This window comes from Mustela lutreola, chromosome 4 (genome assembly GCF_030435805.1).
Source record: "Mustela lutreola isolate mMusLut2 chromosome 4, mMusLut2.pri, whole genome shotgun sequence".
Taxonomy (NCBI): Eukaryota; Metazoa; Chordata; class Mammalia; order Carnivora; family Mustelidae; genus Mustela; species Mustela lutreola.
Window position 1 is genome coordinate 24,487,965 of NC_081293.1, and position 21,948 is coordinate 24,509,912.

The 21,948-nt window shown below is 41.4% G+C and overlaps 1 protein-coding gene across 3 annotated transcripts in view; it reads right to left on the reverse strand.

Moving 5' to 3' along the window:
• The window catches only part of CFAP58 (cilia and flagella associated protein 58), a 122,469-nt gene that overhangs the window by 45,552 nt on the left and 54,969 nt on the right, over positions 1-21,948 (reverse strand). For all 3 annotated transcript variants that reach the window (XM_059173265.1, XM_059173264.1, XM_059173262.1), the window contains exons 10-15: positions 13,151-13,312; positions 11,977-12,123; positions 6,237-6,377; positions 5,246-5,469; positions 2,425-2,536; positions 293-397 (exon numbers count right to left, since the gene is read on the reverse strand). In XM_059173265.1, the coding sequence (XP_059029248.1) occupies positions 293-397; positions 2,425-2,536; positions 5,246-5,469; positions 6,237-6,377; positions 11,977-12,123; positions 13,151-13,312 (891 nt within the window). The remainder of the gene's footprint in view (positions 1-292; positions 398-2,424; positions 2,537-5,245; positions 5,470-6,236; positions 6,378-11,976; positions 12,124-13,150; positions 13,313-21,948) is intronic.

Sequence of the window (21,948 nt, forward strand, 5' to 3'; positions counted from 1 at the left end):
ACAAATAAAACTGCAGAGAAGTGGGGGGGGGGGGGGAGTGAAGGCTCACATCACCCAATGCAGTAAGTCTAGCCTTCAACTTCATTTTCCAGAATTCTTGAAATATCAGTGATGGCAGCATAAAAGACCAATTAATCATGTTGTTTGTTCTCTGTGTGTGAGTTACTGTTGCCATCTACAGTTAAAGATGGGGCCATGCAGCGCTGCCAAAGAGCTCATTCTAAAAGCACCTAGAGATGGTGATGCTCAGAAAACCCGCTTGCTCAGTGAGTCCAGAAAATAAAGACGCTACCTGCAGGAGAAGCTCTTTCTCAACCACCTCTTCCGTCTTGCTGATGAGACGTCTCTGCAGGGTGTGGATCTTCTGTATCAGCTCAAAGGTACTGGGGTCACTGGCCTGTTCAAAGGGAACAAAATAAAGCAGCTGAGATATCCCCAGTTCAAAGCACTGAAGTCTCTATGTAAAATAATTCTTTTCTTATTAAAATGTATCATCTCTGCAGAGACCCCACACAGAGAGAATTAAAACCAAAATAAAAATAAAAATAAAAGAGCATAACAGATTGTGATGGCCATCAAAAAAAAGCTGAAGTTTGGCTAATGTATTATCTGTTGGCTCTAGTTGGTCAATAAATGGAAAATGAACACATGTATTCTGCCGGGGGGAACAAGGATAATACTAACAATCATGATAGCTACTATGCATTATACCTGATTCTTTGCCACCGTCCCAACACCCTGCTAAGTGCTTTTCATACAATATCAAGTTTTAGGCCCACGACAGTCCTAAGAGACATCACTGGTCTTCCCCTCTTACAGAGAGGGCAACTGAGGCTCTGAGGAATAAGTCGTCCACCCACACTGGTAAGAGTCAGAGCTGGATTCGGCTCAGATATGCCCGGCTCTCAAGTCTACCGTTCTTCATTACTATGCTCTGAGGCTTTTACTCCTATGCCCTCTGTTTCCGAATGAATGAGACAGGCTTCCCTAATTTATTCAAACTCAGGATTCTCCTTTGGTAATTGCCAACAAGAAGATTCATTATAGCCTATGATGGGGAAGGTTTCTAGGATGTAGACTTCTGCTAATAATTGGCAGCAAAACACGACCATGGCATTTAGCTCTCAAATGGGGTTATCAATCCGTTAAGCTCTGAGGCAACTTCAATAACTATCTGTGTACAATTCAAACAAACGCTACAGTTATAAATTGATAATCTGTCCTCTCGACTTTGAGCCAAAGTTCTGCTTTCAACTGTACTGACATTTTGAATTAATCTAGCAGCTAAATATTTTCATCTGCTTCCACAATATTTTCTAATTTTTTAAATAGAAATTGACACGGAATTGGAAACTTTAAAGATCTGCTTGAAAACACATGGACAGTAAATGAATTTTAAGTCTTCAGCTCTACTTTCCCAGACACATCCATATTATTGTTGGTTTAGTAAATGACACCACTCTTGGCATTTAAAGAGGAATAAATTAGGGTCAAAACCACGGGGAGAAAACATTCCACTGACTTTGACTTTGCTTAAGAAATACTAAGCAGTGCCAACTGACATCCACATACTGAGACTAGATCTGGCATACATTCATCTGGCAAGAATGGAAGTTGTTAAAATGCAGGCCTCATGTTTACATAGCAATTTGTAATGCATTATCCTTAATGCTTTCTTCATTAAAAGGAAAAGGTAGAAATGAAAAAAAAAAAAACTGACTTGGCTGATGGCTCCTTCTTATGTCCTATACTTTCACCCTCCCCAAACCCTAACTGGTGGTGTCGTCAAAGTCCCTCCTGGCACCCACAGGGCTGGCCACAACTCTGAGAGAGGGCCATCTTTTCCTTGAATAAGCAGAGTTTATCGTTAACTGTTATCTGTAGGGCTGGTGGTAACGTCTATCAGGAAGTCCTAAAATAAAATATGAGAGTTGTTATCCATCAGCTACCAGTGAGACATTTGCTGTGTCCCCAGATCCTCAGAGAAAGGGTTTGGCTCACACAATGCTAGTCTTTAAAAAAAAAAAAAAAAAAAAAGCCTTGTTTCCTGTAGCAAAAAATGCAAAGACGAGCTGAAAGAAGGTACAGCTGCTGGTAGCCAGGGTGGCTAAAGGCAATCAACAATCCGAGACAGGTAGCTTTAGGAGTACTGGTTGACCAAAAACTACCTACCAGGAAAAATCTCAATTGGTGAGGCCAGCTCACAACTCACCTGGGTCTTCTTTAAATGGAAGGGATTTTGTCTAAGACTTTTTAAACAAAACCCAAGTAAACCATCTGGTTCTGGAACAACCCAATTTACATTTGATCCAGACTTACATTTTAGGTGACAATTTTCATAGCATTAAATAAAACCGAGCTTCTTCCTGTGCTTTAGGTAGGAGATTGTGTGGGGTAGGAGAGGAAGGCTCTGTCAGGTGTTACCTCAAGCTTTCTCCATCTGTGCACGTTCATGGGGTTCTCTAGCTCCTCCTCCAGGGCTCGACATCGTGTCCTCTCCTTCAAGAATTCTCTTTGCATGTGGAAAAGCTCCTGCCTGAATAAGACAAGCTTGTCTTATTAAGAAATTCTCCACCATTTGGAGAATTTATGTGGCTATAGACCCACTACACCATACATAAAAAGTTGGCATTAGGGAGACTTCTGTGAACACAGGCCAGCCTCCAGCCAGACACAGATGTTACCAATCCCTGCAGGGCACAAAACCTCAGTGTTATCTTTAATGGAAGTACCAGAGCTTCAGAAACATGATTCTGAATACCCAAGGAGTTTACAAGTATATAAGAAGAACAGGGCGGAAGTGAATTATGAGAATTTCAATATGCTCTTCAATGCTTCTAAATATCTCTACATAAAGAACCTATCTTGTATGTTCTACCACCAAATATGGCACCTCACTGCAGGACACTGAGGCTCCGGTGATGACCTGATACCAATCAGGGTAGTGAATTTCACCCTGACTGTGCACTGGAGTCACCTGGGGAGCTGCACAACCCACCTTCGCCTGGACCCAACCCCTGCAGGGATTCTGAAACCTTCATTGGTCAAGCATGTTACTTGGGTTTCATAGGTTGTAAAGTCCTCCTGATAATTCTAATGCACAGCAAGGATGCAGAAGGATAGAGTTAGCTGTGATATTTTATTTGATGGTCCACAACTAACTACACAGATGGCTGCAGAAGTCCTGAAGAACTAGCTCTGGCTCAGACCTACTGCTCCAATCTGCGGGAATCTCTAGTTAATAGGCCTGCACATCAGCCATTCATAGGACCCTGGGAGCTGGCAGTCACCCTATGGAACAAGGCGCTTTGTTGCGGGGCGGAGAAGAGGCAAACACTCACGTTGACGTGGGCAATAAGGATATTATTATCTGTCCTCGCCTGTTGTGGGTGTGCAGATTACTAATACCAAGCCATCTCTTTTACTTAATTGCTTCATTTAAACCAATAATACAACTTCCCCTCATTAGCAAGACAAACCATTAGAATTAAATGCATGATGTTCACTCAACAGGGAGCTCAGCACAAGCTGCTTAGAATTAAAAGCATATTTTTAACACTTCGATTTTCTAGAATGTCGTCAGGAGAGAAGGGTGGGAGGGAGTGTTAGCTACTGTTATGGACAGGTTATTTTGTTCTAGGCTCTGCGCTAGGCACATTGTGTTGGTTTTGATGTTTAGCTACAAGTCGAAAGCTCAGAGAAGTTAAGAGATTTGCCCAAGGTCACACAGCTTGTGGGTGGCAAGGCTGAGATTGGAATTCATGCTGGCTTGCCTCCAATATCCTCAGTGAGTTGTCTTCCCATTGAAGCTGTTATCCACAAGCCAGTGATACTGACTAGGAATGGGTAGAATATGGTCCTTTGTGTATATAATAGAAATAACTCATGGCTGGCAAGTTTAGTGATGATCTTCGAAATCACTCAATAGCTCCTTAGAATGAACGTGTTTGTCTTAGAAATGTCAGTGATGGTATTTCTGGATAGTAAACTCCATGCGTGATTTTTTAAACCCTCCTTTATGTTTTTTTCTGCATTCGCCACATTTTCTACAGTGAGTGTGTTCTACGTTCATCATCTGAAATACAAGCAACTCTAGAAAAAAATTAAAAGTATTGATCCCTCCTCGATGGTGGCAACTTCCCTTGCTATTCCTGATTATAATCGCTGCATCTAAATATCAACACTATCTTCTAATTCAATTCACTTAAGAAGCAGATGCGGCCCGTGTCCTTATCCCAAGGTGGTCAAGGATACTGTTCATCTACAAGTCCACAGGGAATAAGGACAGCTCCAGAGACAACACCAAGCCTCTTACTTGGTTTCCTGCAATTGCCTATATAAAACACGGTGAGGTTTTCCCAAAGGGGAAGTAGATCTTGGATAATACAAGACTTAAGGCCAGAAGAAGGCCCACTAAGTTAAAGTAAAAGCTGCAGAAGATAAATCAAGAGTGAGATATAAAATTTGGCTGCCTTCTAAAGAAACAGAGTTTTCAAATAGTGATAAAATTAAATTTTTCCCCTTCTTTTCATTCTGTATATAATTCCAAGAAAAAGATGTGCAAATGTTACCAGGATTAAATTTAAATACTGCTGCTCGATCGCTTGCATGCTGCCTACTTAAAGAAATTCTGAAAAGCTCATTGGGGGAAATGGTTTTCTGAATTATATCTAGCTTGTGTCTGTGATCTGCCCTGAAATTTCTTTTTTTTATTATTTTCTTTTTAATTTTTAAAAAATATTTTATTTATTTATTTGACAGAGAGAGATCACAAGAAGGCAGAGAGGCAGGCAGAGAGAGGGGGAAGCAGACCCCTGCTGAGCCGAGAGCCCAATGTGGGGCTCGATCCCAGGACCCTGAGACCATGATCTGAGCCAAAGGCAGCGGCTTAACCCACTGAGCCACCCATGTGCCCCAACTTTCTTTTTTAAAAGCCAGAATACATTTCTAAAAAAATATTTTTGCACTCACTTATATTCCCTTGAGGACAAACTAGTTCACTTTTTTGGTGACATAGAAAGGGCACAATGTAGATTCTCAATTATGGAAAATTTGTTCTCATTATTTGCTCATAATTTCATCATATGAGAAAACTGATTTATACAACCTGATATAGACCTTCCACAACCAATAAGCAATGAACATATAAGGTCATTTCAGGAGGTCCCCCGAGACCATGGTGCCCTTACCTCTGAGTTCTTCAACATTAGCCTGTTACTATTATTATTATTATTATTATTATTACCTGAGTTCATCGACATTAGCCACACTCCTGGCAAGAATCCCCTTTTCTCTGCGGAGTTTCTTAATCTCAAGTTTGAGAATTCTCATGTCCTCCACCCTCTGGTTGTACTGGCTCTCGCCTTTATTCAGCACAGACTGTTGGATCTTGATCTTCTCGTAGAGCAAAGCCAACTCATCATTACGCCGGACAAGCTGAGACCCGAGGATATCTCTCTCGCTGATGACCTAGAAAGACAGGGAAAAGCATGGCCATTAGGGAAACAAAAGTCTCATTTTCATCAAGCAGCCTCTTTCATCCTGTCAAAGATCCCTCAAATGTCCATGTATGTGTACTAGGCATCCAGTGGGCAGGCAGGGCACTGGAAAGATCCTGCTAGACATTCAGCACAGCTCCTCCCATGGGTTTGCAGTCCCATCGGAAAGAGAAAGAGTACAACAAATCATCCATCATCATCATCATCCCACATTTCTTGGCCTCTGGGTGTTTGTGTTTTTTCCCAACCCATTATTTTATAAATGTTAGATTTTGAATGACTTTATGGTGGACTAACTCTTGCCCATTTCCAGCAGTCCTTACTGTCTTACACTAGCCACTTTCTCTTTTTTTCAACCTGCCAAATCTCTGAAAGCATTTAAGTTCCTAACCCCCTAATTATGCATTTGAGTTTCTAACTCCAGAATTATATAATTATTCATTGCAATTACATGTGAGCAATTATATTGTACTGGAATATAAGGTCCCTGAGAACAGGGACCTTATTTTCCCATTGATCAGGGTATCCCCAATGCCTAAAGGATAGTAAGTTGCTCATAAATATGCCTTGAATAATGAATGACTATTTCATAAGTTATCAACAGAAGATGGGTCTCTACTGCTGTTCTTCCAACAGATGGAATGCAAAGCCTAGAAAAGAATGAGGATTCATGAAAAGTGAAGCAAACAGTTGTGTCTGCAGAGGAGACCTGCAGGTCTGGTGAGGAGGGGTTCCTACCTGGTCTAATTCCTTCTTCTGTCTCAGCCTCTCCCCATCAGCCTCAGCGATGATTCGCAGGAGTTTTCTCTCTTCCGCTTCCTGCTTTTCAATGAAGTGTTTGGTCTCCAGAGCTTGTTGTCTTAGCTTCTGCAGCTCAGCCTGACAAAGAATGAAAGATACAGAGAGATTTCGCTCTGTGGCAATACAGACCAGGACGTCGGGCCCAGATTTAGATGCACAGTTGTTCTTCTTACACTGACCCCCTGATGTTTCGTTTAGCGTGGTTTGATCACTCCCCCAAGCAAAACCAGCTTCACTCACACACACATGCACACACACACAGGCCTTGCAATAGTGTTGTAAAGAAACAACAGTGTACATCACAGTGATCATGTTTATTCCATGTGTTGTGCCCTTGAGGGATTTCCATCCTTTTTCTAGATACGGATAGCAGAGGCTTCATTGGCATTCAGCAGCTCTTCTCTTCCCAGCTAAACAAGGTGAGAATTCACAAAGAATAGTGCAGAGGAGGATGTAGGGGTGAGGACAGGGGAGGACCTTTGTATGCACTACCTCCTGTAAAGTCCCAACACAAACAGCACATCAACCATAAAGATAAAGCCTGTTGCAAGAAAAGAATAAATTAACAAAGAGAATGACCAAGTGTCTATCTTGATGGAACAGAAGAGATGTCATGATATAAAAAGATATATAGATTCTATTCCTCAGACGCCTCCAATCTGGATGAGAAGATAAGATATACAAGTATATGTGAATATTAACAATTCTAGGCAGTACTGATGTTACAGGAGGTCAGAGGACTATGGTTGTCAGGGAGGCTTCCTGGAAGAGCTCAGATCTTGAAGCTCTTGAGGTTACATGGAAATTGTAAGAGTGATGGGGACGAGGTGCCATGGACTGGTCAGTTTCAGAAGGAAAATACCTCTCATCAAAGGGCACATTCGCTTCAACCCCACGAGTATGTTTGTGACCTACAGTATCTCTGGCATGATACCAGGCATTTTGCATAGCTACTCTCATCCCATTTTACAAATACAATGTGTAGGAGACAAAGAAAACCAAATTCGCTTGCCCAAGGTCACACAGCTAGTAAAGAGCAGAGTTTAGATTGCAACCCAGATCTTTTGATTCCAAAGCCTGTGGAATCTTTTGATTCCTAGCAGGGGTGGCTAGCACCACCCAATTGTTTCAGGCAAAATACAAAAAGTAAGGCTTGAAAGACTCATCATCCATTAGAAATGGCAAATATAACCAACTATGTTAGAATGTGGAAATGGTATTTACTGTGGAAAAAAAGACATGGGAGTACCCAGAGATGAGTTTCTAATTCCTGCCTGCCTAGGGGTTAGAGGGAAGAAACAGTGAGACCCTTGGCAACTGACAGATATTTCCTAAGAGAAGAGGCTTGTGTTGGGGGAAGGCATTAACCAGACAAGCATGCAAACTGTAAAGTATGTTCACCATACAGCCGAGCATCCAGTGTGGCTGATTATTGGAGTGTGGGGTAGGGAATAGCAGGAGGTAAAACTGAACCAGACAGGGAAGGGCTTTATATGCCACACACTGTACAGAGTATGCAAGAAGGAGCCACAGAAGTATTCTCATTAAAGGGAAGAAGAGTATGTCTTTGAGAGGTTCCATGCCCACATGGGAAGGACAGGTTTTTATCACAGACCAGGTCAACAGAAAATGAGAAGAGAGCTCTGATTTCACCCATGCCTGGAAACACAAGGGAGATGACAAGATGATTTTAAGACTCAGTGACCTGCAAGTTGGCAAATGACAGTAAAAAAAAGTGATACATTTTTTTCTTCAAGGAAGTATTGTGACACCCCCACCACCACCCACCCACCCAGAAAGTTGACCGGGATGATAGAAAACCTCTTACTTACAAAGTGCCCAACACAACTTGAGTTGGGTTGGACTCATGGAGACCAAGAGTCATGAATTTCATACCTCAATCTTGTCCAAATAGTAGAAGATACTGCACGCCTAGTAATAGACATGTAATGTCACAGACTAAATGCCTCTGGCTACTGTAAAATCAAAGGATTCTTTTATGACATTTGGTTCGTTCACTCGTGAAATATGTTTTGGTTTGGGGATAAGCGAAAGGAAAGGCGTTCTGAGAAAAGATCTGGTTTAGTATTTACCACTTTGGGGGACTGCCTACTGGGAAAGAGAGCAAAGAACCAGCCTTTCTCTTTCTATCAACAGTTAAGGTGACAGTGAAGACAGCCATAAAATACCTGCGCGGCTCATGTTTTCTTTAATAAAACTTTTATTTTCCCAGATGTGCAACATTCACTTCCCTGTTCCTAAGTGCCAAGAGCTGATCAGAATCCATCAGCAGAACAAAATGAAACCCCCGTTATATTAAAATGCAATCAACGGTGTGTAAAGGTATCTGTCTGAGATGTAAAACCATTCACGCATTTGGCATTGCTGTGTGTTTGTGTTTTTTTTTAACCACAATATATCAAAATTCTGAGTGGTCTCCTTATGTCATAAATGTATGGGCTGTAAACAAGATGTGGCATTAGACTATGGCAGCAAATGTTAACATCAACAAAATACCTTGAGTCTAATGCATTTAGCAGCTATAAATCTGAGCTGTCTCACCCAGGAGAGATGGTAACTGCTGTGTGCCCAAAAGCCCATCAAACAATGTTCTAGAGGGGACCTGAGGTATCCTAATCTCTCAAAGCATTGCTGGTGGTATGAAGTAGTAATACACTCACAGGACACACTCTTTAGTCTCTGCCTCCACAATTATCTTTGTGATGGGGTTTACAGAATATCTATCATCCAATATGGCTGTAGGTACACATTGCAACTCAAGAACCATACACCCCGGTGTTTCACCCATTCGTACATGATCCCGACATTCTCTGGGTGTCACAGAAACCATCTGTTTACATCTAAAACAAATAGGACCACCCAAAGTTTTCCAGCCATGGGAATAATTGGGCTTCCCCTCTCTCTCTGTGGCAGCTCCCAGCCAGGTCATCCTAGTAAAAGGATAAGGTGCCCTAAAGCCAGGTGCTAATGTGATGCCGGGTTCTGGACAAAGAGAATCCACTACTGAATTATTCACCAGGAATCAAAGCGCTGTCACAGTGATGTGGGATGATTTGGAAGTGATGAGGCAGAATCAGGGGCTTGTTAGGACACTCCAAATGAGACAGCTCCGTCAGCGCTGATGAGACAAGACTGGGACAGAATGGGCAGATGAACGCACATGCGGCAATATCTACAAGGACTATTGACATTCTGTCATAACCATAATGTGCTGACGATGTCTAGAATACTGAGGAGTCAGTAGAGCCTGGTAGCAACTGAGAGAGGAACAGAAACATGGAAGGAGCAAGAGGTTTCTTCTGAGGGGAATGAATGAGGATGAAGATGATCTACTAAGGACAACAGTTTGTCATCTTGCGGAAGTAGTCAATTGGGTGGTCCTGTCTAAAGGTGTCCCTCAGTCTGCCACACAGGAGGGGACTTGCCCTTCCAGAGGCATTCCGTGCCTACAGAGCTTTGTAGAACACAACAATAATAAGCTAAATGTCTCTTGGAGCAAGGTTACTAGAAAATCTGCCCCTCCCTCCTGGGTTTTGGTTTGCGAACTTCAGATGCATGATATCCAGAGATCTGTGCGAATTGTGATTCAAATATGAGGCTAAAAAAGTCAAGAGGCTGAAACTCAACATTTGCACTGTCATATTTTTCTAAAGAATGTCAGACAAGCTTCGTGATAGACCAAAATTATCCAGTCGAAGCACCATTACAAGTCACCCTTGGATAACCTCAAATAATAAATCAAGCAGGCATCCTTTCTCTGTTCCTCATTCTTACCTCCATGGGAAATGCTGAGGGAAAAAGTCCTCCTGGTTTCACAGTAAGTCCAAAGCAATCATCTTTCTATAATCGATAGCCCCAAGCTCTCCAGACCTAGGATTCCCCACTTAGAGCAAGCTCTCTAGGGCAGAAGCCCTTTAAACTCATCTTCCATGTTCACCCGCTGTCAGTTCTACTGGTCCAGGACCAAAAAACAGAGCCCTATTGCCCTTTCTTTTCTTTTATTCTGATGCTTCTTTAGAGCTATATATGCATGATGATGGAAGGCATAATTGAAACAAATATTAACCAAAGTCAAACTCTAGGGAGTTAGGAATAACTGATCTTTTGCCTAGGACATTGCTTTTTCTAAAGCAGAATTTTGAAGAAGGCGGGTAGTTCTACCTTGGACCCCATTATGGGGTAACAATCTTTTGGAAAAGAACATTAGTCGGGAAAGCAAGAGATGAAGATCGATGTCATCCTATAAAAAGAAAGAGATGACCAAATAGAGTTGTACTGAAGCCTTGCTAACATGGGTCCATGCAGCCCATGGTGAAGCAATGTTTATAATAAGATAAGATTCTTCAGATTCATTCAATGGTAAATAAACTCATCCCACTACAGGCTTTGCTATCATCTACAAAATGATTCTTTCAAACAAGGAAAACAGGGGCAAAGATGCAGGATATTTTCTAACTTAAAATTATATATTTATATTTCTTTATATGGAAATGAATTTTATTTATTTGCTTTTTATCATAAGCTAGAGTGGGGAGACGAAAGTCTCAGGTAATATCAATTATCATATCCTTTCTGTACAGACACTTTTGTTATATTTTAATCTTTCTCAAACCAAATGTGCCTTGATTTCATGTAGTAGTTTTATTTCCATGAAGACCTATCATTAAGTTGACAAAACCTATTATGAAATTGAGAGTGCATATTTCAATCTATGGCATCTTGGAATCAAGGAAATTTGGCTTTAAAGCTGTCCAACACCAGCTACACACTTTCAAGACAGGAACTATCTTTGAAAACTAAAATGCAGAAACCAAGACACCCAGTCTCTGATTTGCTATAGAGACTTCCTCCAAGTGGCTCATAAACACCCATGAGTATTCTGCATATACATTTCCCAAGTGAAAGTGATACTTGCATAGCCTTAGTTCCTTTTTAACTCCTTGGTCAAATGGATTAAAAGGGAAATCTATTGGCTTGGATAGGAAAAGAAAAATACTTCAGGTTTAGTGAATGTGTATAATAAAACATATTTCATTTGAGGATTTGAAATGGTATAATTATTTGGTATGTATTCTTGGAAAAGGTCTTTATATTAGTAGATAAATGATGTGCCAAGTTGGTAAATTTAAAAGGGTACCTCTTGGGAATATACAGGAAGACAGAGGTGATTCCCTGGAGGAGGGGCTAAGGCGAGTGCAGGCAGAAAAGTCAGGTGCACATAAAGCAATCACCTATTAGGGGCAGCGGGACAAAAGGTCTTGCCAGCAGCACCTTATGGAAGACCCAGGGAGGAGTTTGGGTGGGTTGGGCATGGGTGCTGGATGCAAGTTGTAAATGCAAAAGGACTGTGGCAAGCCAGCAAGCACCAGGCCTTCTTGGGCACTGCCAACGTGCTCCGTTCTCTTCTGCTGATGGGATGACAGCAGTTGGTGAACTAGCTGCTTCTGCGTCTCCACCAGCCTCTTCCCCACTTCTACCTGGGAGCACTGCCCAGAAGAGACCTGCCCTGGAAGGGGTGTGGCTCCTCCTATGGTTCCTCTGTTGTTCTCCCCGCCCCTTGTTCCTTCAGTGAGTGCTGAGCCTGCCTCACGGGGAGGGGGAGGGGGAGCAGACAGACAGACTCCTGCCACCACCATTTTTATCGCCAATTCTATACCTTCAGAGTTTCCTTCTCCTTTTCTATCCGCTGCTGTTCCAGGTGCAGCTTCACAAGGGCTGACTCTTTGGCTGAGATTTCTTCTTTCAGCTGATCTACCTGATGGGTCATAATCTTCAATTTTCTCTTCATTTCTGTTATTTCATCCTAATAAAATGAAAGGAGAAATGTTTGAAAGTGAATTAAATAGACAACACCATTTGTATAAAAGTTCCATCAATATTCAAGAGCTTTTAAGGGAAGCTTTCTCCAAACAGCGGTCTCCTGAACAATGACCACTGGGCTATTCCTTTGTCTCTTGTGCCCATCAACCTCCAAGTCCTTCCTAGCCTTAACTCTCAAAATACTCTCCCATCCAAGTACTAACCAGGCCCGACCCTGCTTAGCTTCCGAGATCAGACGAGATCGGGCTCGTTCAGGGTGGTATGGCCGTAGACAACTCTCAAAATACTCTCATGAAATATTTACAAACTATGCAAAATGACTATGTCACACACACAACACACATACAAAACACACAATACATATATACAGCACATACAACATGCGTGACATACATGTGACACACATAGGACGTACAACACATGCAACACATACAATACCACACACATACAATACAATACATGCATATAACACATACAATACACAGAGCACATGTGCACAACACATGACACAACATATGCAGCACACATGACCCGCAACACACGTGGCACAGACAACAAACACAGCATGTACACACAATACATACAACAAACATGCACATACAACACACACGCTTTATTCCTTGTTTTACAAGGGAGGAATTGGCCCCACAACAAACATTATAACTAAAAGGTCACAAAGCAAAGATCTGCAATTAAATGACAAGAGCGTGCTGCTCCCCTCTGAGTCATGGTCGCGATTAGCAGTTCTAAAAATTAGAAACAGGAGAACAGCAATTCTACAATTCTACATAATAATTAAAGCAGGACCATGATCTTCACATCCCATCAAGCTGTGTCATTTCCACTTCAAACAAGCTGATAGTTCAGCACAAACTGATCTTCTCTCTCAGGTGAATTCCATGAGATTTCTGGTTTGCCCTGTTCTAAATTCTGCCATTAGGAAAACAGAAACTGCTTGAAACCCAGAAGCGGGGAGGAGTCAAAACGTAAAGACTAAATACATTCTTTACCTGAGCCTCAACCAGATTTTTGCTATACAGATTTCTGTCTGACCTCACGGCTTCATACAGGTTCTGTTGTTGTTTTAACTTAGTCTCTGATTCAGCAATTTTTTTCCTGTAGTCAAAAATCTGCATTTCACGGATTTTTATGTCTTCCATGTTCATGAGGACCTGGAGAAGAAAGAAGTATATTAAATGGTTAAAGAGCCGATCTGTTTTTATCCGTTCGGGACAAACAGAGATTTTGATCTAAGGGTAGCTGGTAGAAATGCTCACAATCAGAAAATCTTACTATGGTTATAATCACTGCGGTACAACACAGAAATTCAGCCCAGCTGATTAGGGGCAAACATACATTTAATCTATGCTAGAGTTCTGCCCAAGCATGAAGACTTAATGCAGTTATTTTGTGATGACGAGAAGAAAAAAATAAAGAAATTCTTTCAGTTCTGAAAACCTCTCCCAAACACCTACCCAGCAAAAAAGAGAAAAGAAAAAGAAAAGGCACCAGTTTAAACAGATCTTCACATGGAGCACTAAGAAAGATAAGAAATAACTTAGCTTATTTGTGGAGCATAACAAATAGCATGGAGGACATGGGGAGTTAGAGAGAAGGGAGTTGGGGGAAATTGGAAGGGGAGGTGAACCATGAGAGACTACGGACTCTGAAAAACAATCTGAGGGTTTTGAAGGGGCGGGGGATGGGAGGTTGGGGTACCAGGTGGTGGGTATTATAGAGGGCACGGGTTGCATGGAGCACTGGGCGTGGTGCAAAAATAATGAATACTGTTATGCTGAAAATAAATAAAAAATAAGTTAAAAAAAAAAAAGAAATAACTTAGCTGTTTGGCCACCTTCATAGCTTTGGAAATTTAACGGTGAGAAAGAAAAGGGGCCTCTGGACATCGATAGCAATCAAAACGCTGTCTCGCCAATATCAAACTCGCTCCATCCGGGAAACTCAAAGGACTTCATAAAAATGCATTCTATTGTGCACCAAACACTTCAAGGTAAGATGAGATGTGAGAATAACTGCCTGTTTTTTGCAAGTATGAAAAACCAAGGCACAGAATTCCACTGAGAGCCAATACTTCTCAACAAGCAATCCATACAGCTGAAATTACATAATCATGACTCTCAGCTGCAGTGTCCACAGAAATTGATTTTTTAAGGACAAACTTCTTCGAAAATTCCTTAAGAAGAAAAACTTTTGCATTGATTGAATCAATGGAGTTATGGTCTGGACAAAAGCTGGAATGCACAAGGAGAAAATTCTTCAGAGTTTTACTGCATCGTGGTGACATTCTCTTAATGGTTTACAGCTTAAGGAGGCGGGTAAACAGAACAGAAGGCCAGGCAGGTTCTTGCACTAACGCGGCCAGGGAAGGTTCCTCTCGAGAAGAGGCATTGTACCTAGAACTGAACGGTCAGAAAGTACTTAGACCTTTGCCATGCTCCTACTATTCTCAACTGTGGGCTACCTGTGAGCAGCACGTTCCCAAATCATTGCCCTACGCAATCCTTTCTTCCACCTGTGGAATTAGTACGCTCCAAGAAAACCCTGTTCTAAAGTTTTGCCATCAGAGGTAATAATAGCTAGTGTTTAATATGTTCATCCTTTATATATTTTTTTAAGATTTTATTTATCCATTTGAGAGAGTGAGAGTGAGAGAGAGCATGAGAGGAGAGAAGGTCAGAGGGTGAAGCAGACTCCCCGTGGAGCTGGGAGCCTGATGCAGGACTCCATCCTGAAACTCTGGGATCATGACCTGAGCCGAAGGCAGTTGCTCAACCAACTGAGCCACCCAGGCACCCAATTATCCTTTATATCTTTAAGTAAACAGCTTCCAAAATTTTCCAAGACACATTTAAGGAGGGATGGAACTAAATCATAGTAAATGCCCTTTGGGCATATATTATTTTGTAGCATTTTTTTCCTTATTACGCCTATTGATTTGATATACTTATTAATAAATGACTCACTTTACAAGTATTTTAATTTTATTTCTTTATACATAGCCCCATGTGCCATCATTTTAAATGAACACATCAGCGTGAAATATTTTCTTTCTTTTACTTATTTATTGGGACCTTCCTTCTCTCTTCTACCCATATCAACCCCTCATCGACCCATATAGCAACCAGGTTAACAATTTAGTGTGTGTTCATCCACATCTTCCTTTGAATTCTACATATTCAGTTCAAGTCTTCTGGCATAACAGCTAATAGTTCTTACATTCTATGTACCAGGCGTCCTATATATATGAACTCATTTAATCTTCACAAAACGCCTACAAGATGTGCGCTATGAATAACCTAATTTTACAAAGAAGGAATCTCAGTCAAAGAAAGTAATACCATCCACACCCCCTCAACCAGTAAATAGACAGACACAGGGATTTGTCTGTCTCCTTTTGTCTTGCTTTTTAGGTTTTGTTTTTATTTTTCAGCCAAATGTGATCTTCTTATATATGCTTGTATGCGCCTTGCTTTTTAATCACTCAGTAATACTTTGGGGGATCATATGGAGTATCTCGAATTTACTCTCTTTCAGGGTGGTTTAGCACTCCACCGTGTGGCTGAGTCATCACAGACTCGGCTCTTCACCTCTATGGGCATTATTAGCTTGGTTTCCATTTTTTGCCATTCTCAACCCTGCTCCACGAAACATTTTGGTACATGTGTCCTGGTTTGCATTCACTTCTGTTGGGATGGATTCCCAGGAACGGACTATCTGGCTCAAAAGACATATGTATTTTCAACCTTAATAGATATTGCTAGATTGCTTTCCAAAATGGCTGTAACACTTTACATTCCCATAGCGCCCGCAATAGTTTTCTTTCTTTCTTTCTTTTTTTAATTTTTTTATTTTTTATAAACATATATTTTTATCCCCAGGGGTATAGGTCTGTGAATCGCCAGGTTTACGCAATAGTTTTCTTAATAGGAAACTATCCTTGCGGTTTCAGGATAAACCCTCTTTCGCCATACCGGGTGATTCTTTTAATTTATTGTTGAATTTGGTTTGCTAGAATTTCATTTAGGATTCTGCACACATATTCACAAGTGATCAAAGTCAATAACTTTCTTTTCCGTTCTATTTCAACATCAAGGTTTCTGCTAGCTTCATAAAGCGAACAGAGTACCTTTCCATTCACCCATTCATTCACTCACCCCTTTATTCACTCGCTCAATGAACATGTACTGAGGACTTCTCGCTGGCAGGCACTGTATAAGCACTAGTGATGTAAAGAACAGTAAGACACATTTCCCGCCCTCAAGTACACCTCTAGGGAGTGATGGTGGCACGCAACGGGTAATCAAGGAATAAACAGAACCAGGAAACTTAGGCATGTATTGGGTGTTGGAGAAGCAAACACTGGAAGGCTAACGTATAGTATCTTCTGAGGACGGTCCTACATGTACAATGTAAGCCGTTGATATTTGGGATTTGTACCATTTATGGAAACTACTTCTTCCTTTTTATGCTTCAGCCATCCCAACCAAGGACTCACATTGGACCCCAAGCTCTCTCCCAGGCCTGGAGTCTTTACTCACTATCCCTGCAGAAGGCATGGGTTATATATATCAGTGCTGGAATGTCAATCAGTATTACCCAAAAAAAATGCAAAGTGCAGGAGCAGCACTTTTTCTGAAGTTACATAGCCTGAGACTTATCTGATTCTCAAAAGTTCGAAGAAACTCCGTTCTAAAGTTATTTGGCCCTGTGAGTGTTGGATTTAATTCTCCCTCAACTTCTTTAGTGGCTTCCATAGTTACTGATCTTCCTACGTTTACTACTTCTCTACAAGTCAAACCTTGATGTATGTACATATTTTTGAGAGAATTACCTATTCAGCCAATTTTTAAAATTTATGCCACTAGATTTGTACAAAGTATTTTTACATGCTTTTACTGTTCTATCATTATTAACTGAGATCATCTACTTTGTGTGGAAAGAGAACAGCCCAAAGAAAGAATAAATACAGACTGTGGAAATGGTTTGGATGGTTGATTGAGGGCCTAGAAGGAACAAAATTAGAAAATCTGAAACAAGGAGGTCTGGAGAAAAGGCATCTGCATTTATCTGAAGTGAAAAGAAACCCCTTCCTTTTCCCATCATTTCTTCTCTCCATATCTGTAGAATCCTTAAAAATGAGTAGCAGGCAGTCTTTCAAGGTACCACCACCACAAACTAAAATTTATAAGTCAGAAATAAGTGTGGGAACCTGGGTGGCTCAGTAGTTAGGCATCTGCCTGCAGCTCGGGTCATGGGTCATGGGGGAGAGGGTCCTGGTAGAGAGCCCATGCAGGGATCCCTGCTCAGTAAGACTGTTTCTCCCTCTGCCTGCTGCTCCCCCTGTTTGTGTTCTCTCTTTCTGTCAAATAAATGAATAAAATCTTTAAAAAAAAAAATAGGGGCACCTAGGTGGCTCACCCATTAAGCAGCTGCCTTCGGCTTAGGTCATGATCCCAGGGTCCTGGGATCGAGCCTCACATTGGGCTCCCCGCTCAGTGAGAAGCCTGCTTCTCCCTCTCCCACTCCCCCTGCTTGTGTTATGTCTCTCTCAAATAAATAAATAAAATCTTTTTTTTTTTTTTAAAGATTTTATTTATTTGACAGAGAGAGATCACAAGTAGGCAGAGAGGCAGGCAGAGAGAGAGAGGAGGAAGCAGGCTCCCTGCTGAGCAGAGAGCCCGATGCGGGACTCGATCCCAGGACCCTGAGATCACGACCTGAGCCGAAGGCAGCAGCTTAACCCACTGAGCCACCCACGTGCCCTAAATAAAATCTTTTTTAAAAAAATAAAATAAATGTAAAACCTAAATAAGATATCTATTACTGGATCTGGTATTTGTTTAATTAAAAAAAAAAAAAAGAAAAAAAGAAAGGCACTATCTCTGACTAAAATTTAGCCTTTCTATGGACATGATCACACTTCTTTGGGCTCAGCGAAATGAATGGATTGAAAAGACTTTGAACAGCATCATCAGCATTCAGAATATCAAGCAGTACATCAGAGAAAAGAAAAAAATTGCTTGTTCAATCACTCTGAGAGATGTTGTAACAAGAATCATCCTTTGCATAGACAGAATAATGCTTGGGAGAAAGGATGCAGCCAAGGGCATTTCTTTGGGGGGCATCCAACTAGTAGGGTCTATCTTTGTGCACACAACAGTGCAGGAAATCACAGTGCATTTGCTTCTGGATTCTTGAAGCTAGGAATAATAAGAACTCATCACGATACCAAAAAGATCAAAGGTATTTTAGTTACATGACAATGAAAAAAAATACTGAAACTAAGGGAAAAGACAATCTACGAAGCAATTTATTTGTAAGTGTCGGAACTCTATTTGTTTCAGTGGAAATCATTCAAACCAATGTCAAATCCTGAAAATTCATAAAATGTATGGGGTGTTGAGTAGGAGCAAAACCTTTAGTCAACAGTCCCCTGTTTAAAATGGCATATCAGAGAATGTGGGATGCCAGCTGTGGGGCTGGAGCTTAATTAACTGATTATACTTTAGATACCTCCAACGAACTCATGAGAGAAGTCCTATCCAAACACGAAAAGCTCTGTTAGAGCTGGAGACTCGGAGACCCCAGCCTTCGGAAACCCCCTTCAAACTAACCGAGAAAATGCTTACAGAGCAGTCTGAGGTACAGTCCCAGTTTATAACCTACTACCTTTTCTTTTTCTGTTAAAACAACCTGCCAATAGAAGTAAGAGTGAGATAAAAAATCAATAATGCATGCTGGAAATCTGCAGCATAGTCAAAACATCACATAAACTAAGGCAGGATAAGAAAGTAGGTCACTGAATTTGGAGCCCTTTAACTTACATTTGATGAAATATCAGTATAATAAACTCCTCCAATAAGTTTTTCTGACTCAATGTCAATGATTTGAATGCTGACAATGCCTCTACCTTCATAATGAAACTGAAAAACTCACTCTCAGGAAAACAAAACAAAACAAAAAAACCTATGTGGCCAGGCATGTGAGATTTTAAAGTCTTCTCTATTTTCTATTTTTCTTGCTTTTTTATCTTATTCCCTACCTTAAATTTAGAAAGGCATATCTATGTTTCTGGGCGGTTTTTAAGATTGCATTTTTTCAGGGGGGAATGATGAGGGAGCACGAGGCTGGCTGAAGACAAAGCAAAAGCTGGTGCCTTGCACCCCCCTCTCCATCTGCTCCCCCTCAGTCATAAGTGTAGCATCCCTCAAGCAGCCCTGACTGAGCAAATAGTTAACTTGCAGAGCTCCCAATCATGCTAGGAGTCTCCCTTGGCTTACAAATGTCCTAAATCTTACTAACAAAGATGGTTGATAACAGGATTGTGATACTCCACCAAAAAGTCTCCCAACTATCTTAATGTTAATGGTTGGTCTAAAGACAACATTGATCAAGCCGCAAGGGCAAGGCCTCCGGTAGGCCTCGGACATCCTGGCACCTTGTAGGCCCTCTTTAGCATATGAAAACTCCGTTGAAACCTCCCTTCCCCTCACCTTCCCCCAACCACAGGGTACATAACCTGCCACCCCTCACAACCCCGGGCCAGCAGCTCTTCCTTCCCAGGGGTCCTGTCCCTGTGCTTTAATAAACCACCATTTTGCACCCTCCCCCCCAAAAAATGTATTTTTTTAAGTAAGTTCTCCATCCAACATGGAGTTCAAATTCATGACCCCAAGATCAAAAGACTGAGCCAGCCAGGCACCTCTGTATTTCTCTTCTTTAGTTATGCTTTTTTTTTTTTTTTTTTTAAGATTTTATTTATTTATTTGACAGACAGAGATCACAAGTAGGCAGAGAGGCAGGCAGAGAGAGAGGAGGAAGCAGGCTTCCCACCGAGCAGAAAGCCAGATGTGGGGTTTGATCCCAGGACCCTGAGATCATGACCTGACCAAAGGCAGAAGCTTTAACCCACTAAGCCACCCAGGCACCACTGTATTTCTGTTCTTAATAACTTATTGCATTAGGGGTGCCTTGGTGGCTCAGTCAGTTAAGTGTCTGCCTTTGGCTTAGTTCATGATCCCAGGGTCCTAGGATCATGCCCTGTGTCCAGTTCCCACAGGCAGCCTGCTTCTCCCTCTCACTCTGCCTGCAGCTCTTCTTGCTTGTGCACTTGCTCTATCTCTGTCAAATAAATAAATAAAATTTTTAAAAAATAATAAATAACATATTACATTATCTTATAAAATGAGGGATATAATCATGTCTACCTCAAAGGGAAGTATGAGGATTTAAGTGAGAAGATACATATATTTGCACCATCATGTAAGTGCTTAGCAGATCATACTTTTATCAGTTATTAAATAATAGATTATCATGATAAGGTAGTATTCTGTCATGTTATATAATACTAGTACTTAACAAATCAATTCAAGTTTTCTATGGATCAAATTCTGTCCGGCAGGAAAAGAGTAATCCCTAGACATATGTAATTTCATAATAACACAAAAAGCTTATAATTTGTCTAGGAAAGATTCCCTGTATAAAACTTCAAATTAAGACCAAAGAAACAGGAGCTCCATTTCATTATGAAGTACCAGTTCAATCAGTACTTCTCTGATCAACTTTCTTTCCTCACTTCTTTGTAAGCCCTCGAAAGCACATTATTATTCATTTCTTGGGAGCTTTGTCTAGGAGAGTTTTGCTTGCCACTGTTATAAGCAAATAAGCAGAGCTAAGGAACATGGAGGTAAGGATTCATTATGAAGGAATGCTTTTTGGTGTATAAAATGTCTGGAAAGGCAATGGCCAGAAGTTTAATATTTAGAATGAGAAAGGAGGGGCTCTAAAATGAGCCAAGTGCATAATATGCAACATGTGCCTCAGATTTAATGATTAACCAGGAATAGTTTTACCCAGAATTTACAGAAGTTGAGTAAATACGGTGGACCGCAACTTATGCCATTCCTGGTGCCTCAGAGTGAAAGTTTGAGTGCAGCAGAGGAGAAAGCATGGGATAAAAAGCGCTGAATCTCTCTACTAGATTATGTTATGGTTCTGCAAATATTCACTCCCTCTCCTGTCACTACCACCTCCATGAGAAGAGCCTTCCCCTTGCTGTTGGACATGTGACTTGCCACAGCCAATGGGATGTCAGAGGAGAGAGCCATGAAATGTGCTTGTGTGCTTGGGTTTCTCCTTTGTTTCCTTTCTTCCTCCAGGACAACACCATGCATGCTGGAGGACCAGAAACACGTAGGGCAGAACCAGACTGAACTGAGCCTCCAGCCAAGTGCAAGCAAGCCTAACCTAGGTCACCTGAGTTCCACCCAACTGCAGAGGTGTGAGAAGTTAAGTGTCGGGGCACCTGGGTGGCTCAGTTAAGTGTCTGCCTTTGGCTCAGGTCATGATATTGGGGTCCTAGGATAGAGCCCATGTCAGACTCCCCACTCAGCAGGGAGTCTCTTTCTCCCTTTTTCTCTCCCTATCCCTCTCCCCACCATTTGTGCTCTCTTGCACTTTCTCCCTCTCACATGAATAAATAAAATCCGAAGGAAGGAAGGAGAGGGAGGAAAGAAGGAAGGAAGGAAGAAAATGCTTATTTCTGCATGCCAATGAGATTTGGTGGTTGTGTATTGTGCCGCATTAGTATGGCAAGTGTTGACTGAGACAGGCACATAAGAAAAGGTTTAGAATTCTGAGCCAACCGATTCTGGCACAGAAAAGGATCTTCTTCCTCATTTGCAAATGCAAAGTTAAATTAATAAAACGTAACGTAGGGCTTTCGGTCTCTGAGAGTTCACCTTTCTTTCTCTAAACAGAAAGAACCAGAAGGCAAATGTGGACACTG